The following is a 9,559-nucleotide window of genomic DNA, read 5'->3' on the forward strand; positions in this document are numbered from 1 at the left end:
TTACAAGTTACGAAATTTATTTCAATTCATTTCTCATACAAATTTTTAAGTTCAACATCTTTTTATAATTTAATATTAATAAAAATAAAAAAACACCAATAATTCATAGCATTACAGAATTATGATTCAGATAATATCTCTTCAATTGTTCGATCATTTTCGTCATGCAATGGAAAGCTAGTTAGAGTAGGATCACTTTCGAGAAATTCTCTTAATTCAGATTCTAAATCAACACCAGACACAGTACCTTCAACACCTTCCACGCGGTCTTGTATTCCATCACTTATTAATGATACCTAATAAATAGTAGGTAAATTAGTTTCTAAAAATTAAAATGAAATACTACCGGCAAACTTAAAATATAATATATTACCTGTGTCTGTTGATGGGATGATCCATGATTTACTAAATTCGGAGGATGACAGTTATTTTGATTTATTTCCAAATGGGATATTTGTGCAATACCCATTGCTTTACGTACGCCTGTGACAGACATCACAGCTGATGGTGGGACTCTTTTCAAATTTTCAGCAAGGGATTCAGTTATTTTATCCGCTAATATTAATAAACAAAACATTTATTATTATTTAATTAATAATATTATATCACATTTATATTACCTAATTGCATTTCTTGTGGTGATGGATGTGCTATTTGTGAAAGATGTTGAGGAAGAGGAGCACTCAATCGTTGGTTTTGTACGTTTTGTAAACGACCCAACAATCCACCAACATGATCCAATCTATCTTGAAATACACTTTGTTCTTCTAAAACCCAAAAAATATTTATACATTAGAAATAAATAATGATAAATAACAATATATACTAACGGTAATAATCTATAAATTTTGTATCGATTCCAAGTTCTGATAATGATTTTAACTGATCAATTTGTATTGGAGCAGATTTGTTTTGATGGTTTGCAGTTGTAGTATTTGAACTTCCAGTATTAATTAGTGAAGTTGCTAAGGGCTGACATGATGATGGTTGATGTAACTGATTAATTGATTTCTTGTTATCATCTAAAACAACTTGTTGCTTTTTTCGCTCGTCTAATGCACGCTTTGTTTTACGATGATCACCACCAGTCATTAAATCAAGTAAATTATCTGCCATGGTCATTGCATAATCTGAGTCTTTTGTAAAATTTAAAATGCTGAGAAAAAAATGATAATATATTTTATATAACGCAATAATATATGTATAATTACTTTATTATAATATGATATAATTATACAAAAAAAATCTCTACACTGGAGTTTACTTATAACTTATTAATTGATAAGTTTTATAAATACCACTATTTTCTTCAGTTGGTAAGAAAAATACTGATTATAAAATACATTTAAAAACAAATGTAGGTACTTCAAATAAAATAAGCATAAAACTGTAGTGAAAAGATTTTAGTAAACAATAAAGGAAGTAAATATGAAATAGAAAACAAAATTACCTTTCTGCATACTGTGCAGATGCTTCATCGCCATAAGTTCTTAAAACTAAATCTGATTCGTCTTTCGTTAAATTAGCAAATGTTGAATCATATGTTGGAGCATAAGAACCAAATGCGCCATAGTATAATGGTTTTACTATAATTAATTGTATATACATTGAAATAATATTAATTAGATAATCTATATTAGTATATTCTGTTTATCATAAGCATTTAATATCAACCACTTTAATGTACACACCAGTTTTAACCATGTTACGTCTGTCTTCGCGGAAACCTGAAATTGATCCTACTCCATGACTAAGCTTTCCAATTAATGATCCCAAGAGAACAGGCCTTTCACCTGTTTCAGGGTTGATTCCATCATTTGGAACTAAAATTGAAAGTGATGTAGATCCATTGTTTTGTTGTTTTAAGAATCCCATCTTCCAAATTAAAAAAAAAAAAAAAACATTAAATCTAAAATAACATAGGTAAAATAAAACAGACAAATAATCACATCAAAATAATTTTCTGAGCAGGTAATCAAAGTATCAAACTTTGATTGCCTTCTAGTTGATGTTTGTACTAGTCATAGAACTTAATAAGTTTAAAAAATTTAGCACATTATGAAGTAAATATATTAATTAAATACATTGAATAAATTTATAATTTTATCAAGTCTTTTGAAATAAAAATCTAAAATTCAAATACCTTGGTATTTTTTGTAGCCAATTTTTCAGAAGCTATTTTAGCTGCATTCTGTGCGTGTTTAAGAATTTCATCTGGTGTCAAATTATCTGGTATCGCCTCAAATTTTGATCTAAAATAATACAGAATCTTTAATAGTATATATTATATATTAATAGTGTTAATAAGAATAAAAAATTACATTATTTTTTTATTTAATGGGTCATTATCATGCAAACGTTCAGAAGATCGTTCAATATTTTCAATAATTGTATCATTTGAAGTATCTCCATGGTATTCTTGGTTGATATCAAAGCCCAGCTGTGATGGAGGTATATTAGCCATTCCAGGTAATGCCGATAAAAGTGTCTTCAATTTTTCTGGACCAGTTAATTTTAAGCCAGCATGAAGAAGTCGTTTAGCTGCTTTATAATAAATAGTTTCTGGTTGATTATATGTCATAGCATTTTCACACATCAATTTAAAATCAGCCTGTAAATTGAATAATGGTGTAAATTATACTGATTTTTTTTATAATTATTGAATAATCAACATTATACCAAAAATTTATTGATTTTTTCTTGAAAAATTATTTCAATAATTTTTATTTTAGCTATTTTATTTTTATATTTTTAAATTTTATGACATATATATAATAATAGTCATCAGTGGTAGTTTGAAGTACCAATATTTGATAGCATCTACTTAAAGTAATTTAATGTATCTTTATTTTATGCAACTGTAATGTGAATATGTTCAATGGGATACATAACTTCTTGAAAAATAAATTCAACATTCAAAATATCTTGTTCATTTATTTTTTTCTACATGGAGCACAAATCCTTAACAAAAAAATGCATTTATACTTGAATACTTACAACAAATGCATTCAAACTAGGATAAAGGTCACTCTGAATGCTTCGACGAATTGTTTCAAAGTCCATTGGCTTAGATATAAGACGAGAATAATTAGGTGCAATACGATCTGTAACTGGCCATGCAAATAATTGTTGAGGATCTCTGCGTTCCAAAGCTCTAAGCAAATGTGTTAATAATTGTTGCAATGTTTGCCGATTTTCATTTGGGTTGTTTGTTTCTTCTGATTTCCATTCACCTAAATCATAAATATTACAGTACACACATTTAACATAAATTTAAAAAAATTCACCATTTTGAGGCTCTGTAGAATTTGTTGTGACCCTACAGTTATTTTCAAAACTTGTAGGACGTTTCGACATTGGAGCTTCTGCTAATGTCTCCTCGCCTAAACTTATTTCTTCATGAATTGTGATATCATCTCGCGTTCTTTTTTTCTTTTCTTTATGATGCTTGTGCTTCTTTTTTTTCTTTTTATGGGATTTAGATAAATAATCATTAGTTTCATGATTACCATTAGTATTATTAACTATTTCATCAGCAGGCAAACAACTTCCACTGCCAACTTTTAATATCAACTTCAAGCCCCCAGACTTTTCTTTATCTGAAAAATAGGTACAGAATTAAGTAAAAAAATCATTCTAATAATAAAGTTACAAATCTAAATAGTTATTTGTACTTATATTCAATTAAGAAAAATTAAATTTAACAGCAAGGAATGACAATGAATCATTGTATGTATTTTTAAAATACAGATAACCAAATCATAAATCAAAATGTAAATTACCTTCGTATTTATCTTTTTTATGCTTTTTTCGTTTCTTGCTTTCAAATTCATTATTTTCATCGAACGACGCCAGTTTGAATGTTAAATTCTATATACCTACTATATATAACAATTATATCAAATCTGTTTAAATTTATGTGTATGAATATTAATTTAAAGATATTACGAATGATTTATCTGAAAAAATATTATTTATTATAGCCTAATATTGTTCGTAATAATTATGTAAATTTAATAAAACAAAAACTTAAATAGTTTAATAATATAATAATGCAACTTACAGTTTACACTATTACACATTTGTAAACAAAACAAATACGATTAATCAATTATTGTTAGAAAGTACAGTTTTATCAACGTATACATTTTAGAGGTTAAATGTATATGGTATTCTTCCATTAAAAATAATCATGGAACAATAAGTATGATAGGAAACAATACCAACCTTACCAAAATTCACCGAGTGTGTAGCCTTTCTGTTACAACTTACTGTTGTAGGTATGCAATGCTACAAATTAACGTTCATGCAATGTTCAATTAATGTTGTATTGAAATAATATTTTTTTAGCGTTAACCCGCGGGGCCAGCTGTAGCCTGCAATTAAAATAATATTATTTTATTTATAAGTTTAAAAATATAACCGAATTACCAAGTAGTTATAATTATTATCTCATTATTATAAACAACAGCATTGATTTATTAATGTATTTTAGCACAGACTTACACACAGACTGATTATTTGGAATATTAACCTCAGTTTTAGTTGGTATGAGATACTAATTGATATGTTCGTTTTTCTTGTTCTTATAATTTTTAAGAGAACGGATTTTGGCCCAAATTCACGACTATACTGGGGGAAAAGTTTGAACCAAAACTCATAAGTCCAGATGTCGAGAATGTAAAATCCGAGAAAAAAAGACTGCTCAATTATTTATAAAAGTAATGCGTGCTACTCGTGCTTGAGTAATTATGTAATATTCATTATCTAGATTCCAAGAAATTCAACTGGTGACTATATATATCCAAATCCAATCGGTTATTGCAACTTGCTATTGCATTAGTTCGTCTTGGTATAAGTCTGACTAAATTAAGACATGGGCCATGGGGCATGGGTATAAGAGTTATGATTTGACTTGAGGTCTATTAATATTTTTTATAAGTCACCCTACTGTTTTAAGTTTTGTTTTACGCGAGCTGAGGATATGCTCTCAGGTATAATTGATGCGATGTGCATAAGTGGATAAGCTAACTTAGGTAACCGTTCAAATTTCACTGGCAATTATTAGCAGAACCGTCTTTTTTATTTACTAACCAAAATATGTTTATTCCTAAAAACCCAAAACAGGTAAACTGGAAGGACTTTGTTTAAAAATCAACAACTTTAATCATAGAGTTAATAATTTAGTATGTATTAATATGAATATTTCTTTATAGATCTATGCTTTTTACAGTATTTTATTAACAGCGTTCCTGTTAAGTGGAACTGAATAGTTCTGATGAACGATTATTTTAACTTAATATGATGATCCCCATGATGGGTATTTTTTTTTTTTTTACATTTTAAATCGAGATTAAGGGGTGGCACCGACGTTAGTCATTCCACCCACCCCCCATCCCATCGTTTATTGTGAAAAACATAGTTAAATAATAACAAGTTAAAAACGCAAATTACTCAAATTACAGGTTTACAATGTTGGGGGCCTCTAACCACCCTGCTTTGGCCTTCGGCCTACATTAGTAGACTTACAAAATTTCTCTTTTTGTCTGTTCTGCGTTGTGCCATTGCGCTCTTGAATTCGTTGCACTTTGAGCTTCCTGGGTAGAGGTTATGTTCTTGTCCGTTCTCCTCACAGAATACACACCTTGGTTGACTTCTGCAATCCTTGGCTTTATGTTCACCTTGTCCGAAAGTCATGTATAGGCTTGAACGATCTACACCTGTACACCTTGTCTTGGTATGTCCAAAACTATGACATCTGAAACATCTCATTTTTTGGACTTTAAGCCTAACACGACATCAGACAAGTCCAATTACCAATCGGCCTTCCGTCAGCAGTGGGAGGGCTTCGTTACAACTCATTTTAACAATCGCCATCTGATTTCCCCCGAAGGAGGGGAGCATTCTGATAACTCTCCCCGGAGGCGATGTTGTTCGATCCCGTCGCATTTATTACAGCGTTTAACACGTCCTCTTCTGTGGTTTCTGAATCTAAATCTCGTATTTCTATAATCACTGTTTTCGGCTCATGCTCTACTACGGATTCGTTACCGAGTACCTGAGTCATTGCCTTTTTTCATCTGTCCGCTGCATCAACCTGGTTGGGGCTTCGGCTTAGTTGGAGTACCATTTCACCTTTCTCAGATTTCTTCATGGTATTGATGTTGACGTTGACTTTCTTTACGTCAATATTATCCTTAAGCATCTTGGCCACATCTGCATTCGGGTTTCCAACGGATGGTCAAATGACCACCATTTCTGATTTTACCATTTTACCTGTGGATTGTCTGTTAGATCTTCCTTTGAGGAGGGGGGGGATATCTTGAATTCCTCAGTCACCTCGCGTCTTGTGGTCTTCGGGTATTTCATCTTGGCTTTCTTACGTTTACCTTCTGGAAGCTTCAACTGAGTGTCTTGACTATTTTCATATTTCTTCTTATGTGGGTTCTTAGCGTTTCGTGTAGTATTGTTATTTATATCGCTAAGTCCGGCCGTTTCCTTTTCTACTGATTCAGTGCCTGTCCCTTTGTCAGCTGTAGTGATAGTCACTTTACTTGTCGTAGTGCTCGCTTCTAGTAGACTGGAAGATAAATCAGTGATTCTATCTCCAGGCCTATCTGCGTATTATCCGAGCACGTCACTCCCCTTCTTAGTTTTGTAGGCTAGTTCCTTCAGTTCCTTGCACCACACTTTCATGTCTCTGTGCAGATTCTTAGTGGATGATGAGAATTCGTGCATCTTGCAAGAGAGTTCTACTAGTTTTGTAATGTGGTTGTCGAGGTTGCCCCATTCTTCAAGCATCCAGTTGCTGAGGTCTTTGTCTTCGATGTTTTCGTCTAGTTCTGAGCTATCTTTCTTTGCGTCTGTTGTCGTTGTGTCTGTATCTTCATAATCGTTGGATCCCGTTTTCCTAGTTCCAGTTTGTTTGTTCTTGATGGCCACCCCCCTCGAATCCGTGGGGGCCTTGGTCAGGGGTATAGTTTCCGTCCAGTTTTGAACCATCGGTTGGTTTGGAGTGTTCTTCTCATGGTAGTTTACAGTTTCCTTCTGTGCCCTTTAGCTGGTGTTAGCACGTGGTTGCAATACCTGCCACCCACATCCAGTTAAGGTCAGAGGCGGCTCTGAAGGCTCCGGTCCCAACTGCTTAAAGTCAGAGCCAGGGAATTGGGTAGCTCTTGGCACCGACCGAATTCGGTGAGCCCTCCACCACGGCAAGGTGGGTCCCGTCGGGGAGCCATGATGGGTATTTTTTTTTTACATGGCATCGGAGCATGGTGTGGTACTGACCTTACGATCATTTCACCCCCATACTCCATCGTTTATTGTACGACAAAGAAAAATACAGTATAACACACTTATTTATCTTAATCTAGAAGTTTTTAACAACCAGAAAAAAGGGGGCCTCTAACAACCCAGAGTTTTGCTGTTCAGCATACATTCATTGGCTTAACTACGTTATTGTACTTGAATGGACTGTCTCCTTCGCCCCTCTTGTTCCTTGCTGATCATTATGGCGTTGATCAGGTTGTCCACTATGGTTAGGTTAAAAATAGTTCAATCTCCGCTGCATTCCTTCTTGAATACCACGCATCGCATTCGAATATTATGTGCCTGGCGTCGTCCATAGGATGGCCGCAATACCAGCACTCTGGGCTTTCTAGCTCCCAATCCTATTGAGGTATTCGGCGAACCATCCGTGTCCACTCAGGGCCTGCATTAGGTGGAAGTTCATTTCACCATGTTTTCTGCCGTACCATGACTCTAGGTCTGTTATAAGTTGATAAGTTCGTCGTCCCTTCGTGCTGTTGTCCCATCTGGCCTGCCACGTCGGCAGCACAGGGCTGGCTGGCGGGTGTATATCTGAGTTGATACGATGTTCATACTGTTACCTTTTTTCTTTAGCTAGTAGGTCTAGAGGCGCTATGCCCGTGATTACTCCTACTGCGTCTCTCGAGACAGTGTAGACGCAGTTTCCAGTCTAAGACAAATTCGTCTTTGAACTTTCAGCATTTCTGTCCATCCAGAGGTGCTCAGGTCCTCCCATATCTGTGCTCCATAGAGGAGTATGAAGTTGATGATGTTACTTAGCAGTTTCCTTTTTCGTGTCTTCGCGGCGCTGATGTTTGGCATGATTTTGGACAGGTTCTGAGCAACCTTCCCTGCTTTTGTGGCTACTATTTTGGTGTGCTCAGTAAATGTCCATTTGGCGTCTTATTGGAGCCCGAGGTACTTCAGACTCTTGCCGTTGGTGACATGATGGCCGTTTATGGTGATGTCCATTTCGTTATGGAGTCTGGTGCGGCATACGATCATAGCTTCACATTTGTGTAGTTCTAGGCTTAGGCCGGAGTCGTTCAGCCAACCCTGCACTATTTCCACACCGGTTGCGAGTATGTTTTCTAGTTGGTAGTTTTCCTTGGCTTTGGCTACTAGGGCAATGTCATCGGCGAAGGCTAAGAACAACAAACCGACAGGAAGGCGTGATCTCAATAGTCCGTCATGCAGAACATTCTACAGTGTGAGCCCCAGAATGGAGCCTTGTGGGACGCCGCTGGAAATTTCGAGCTCCTCTTTGGCCCCTGCAGCCTCGAAAAGGAGTTTTCTGTTGTCTAAGTAGTTGCTTATGATTCGCTGAAGGTACACCAGAACATCCTTTTCTGCCATAGCACGGAGTATAGCATGCCATGGGGCCGAGTTGAATGCATTTTTTATATCCATAGTAAGGATTTCCGTTTTTTGGTTATTAGCTTTGGTCATACTTTCCAGTGAGCGTAGCACATATATTGTCGATCGTCCCTTCCGGAATCCGAACTGCCGGCCGTCTAGGCTCTCCATTTCGTCCAGGTAGCACCTTAGACGGTTGTCTAGGATTTTTTCGAAGAGTTTTCCAAGGCAGTCCAATGATGGGCATTTTTTTTTTTTTACAAGGTACCGAGACATGGGGTGGTACTAACCTTGTGGTCATTTCACCCCTATGCCCCATCGTTTATTTGTTACAATACAACATGTTTTTATTTGACCTCTGCTGGGACAATCCCCCTGCCTGTAGTCTCACAGTTTGGTATATTTACAATAGTTGAGGGACTCTATTCCCTCTATTTTCGCATTCAGCTTACAACTTAAACTTAACTAAGCTAATCATTTTGCAATGTCTGTCTTCTCCTTTTTTTCTGCTTCCTTCTTTCTCATGATGTCTTGGATCATAACAGCTACCGTGTTGCAGTTTTCCCTTGAGGTCAGCATCGTCGGGATCAGGTTCGTTGGGTTGAGGTCCGTATCCAACGACATCTCCGTTTGTCTCCTTCTGCCGTGCCAGGCGTCACAGTTGAATACGGTGTGCGCCGCGTCATCCACTGGGTCACCGCAGTACCAACACTCGGAACTCTCTAGTTTTCCAAACCACTTTAAGTATGCCGCAAAGCATCCGTGGACACTCAGCACTTGGTTGAGGTGGAAGTTCGTTTCTCCATGTCAGCCAAGGTCCGATCTTTGGGATGAGGGCGAATGTCCATCTTCCCTTATCGCTGTTTTCCCATCTTCTCTGCCAGGTTTCCAGTAT

At 35.7% G+C, this 9,559-nt stretch overlaps 1 protein-coding gene across 1 annotated transcript; it reads right to left on the reverse strand.

Moving 5' to 3' along the window:
- Brd7-9 (Bromodomain containing 7/9) lies at nt 1-4,038 on the reverse strand. Its single transcript, XM_015512548.2, has 11 exons — nt 3,783-4,038; nt 3,288-3,599; nt 2,998-3,233; nt 2,322-2,611; nt 2,144-2,252; nt 1,692-1,875; nt 1,451-1,586; nt 831-1,156; nt 621-767; nt 374-555; nt 1-296 (listed from the first exon to the last, which is right to left on the reverse strand). Exons 2-11 carry the CDS (start codon nt 3,355-3,357, stop codon nt 120-122), a joined length of 1,857 nt encoding a protein of 618 aa, XP_015368034.2. The 5' UTR covers nt 3,358-3,599; nt 3,783-4,038; the 3' UTR covers nt 1-119.
- Nucleotides 4,039-9,559: the final 5,521 nt, after the last annotated feature.

The sequence above is a fragment of the Diuraphis noxia genome, unplaced genomic scaffold, assembly GCF_037042655.1.
Source record: "Diuraphis noxia isolate RWA-SAM2 unplaced genomic scaffold, SU_Dnox_SAM2 contig0002, whole genome shotgun sequence".
Lineage (NCBI taxonomy): Eukaryota > Metazoa > Arthropoda > Insecta > Hemiptera > Aphididae > Diuraphis > Diuraphis noxia.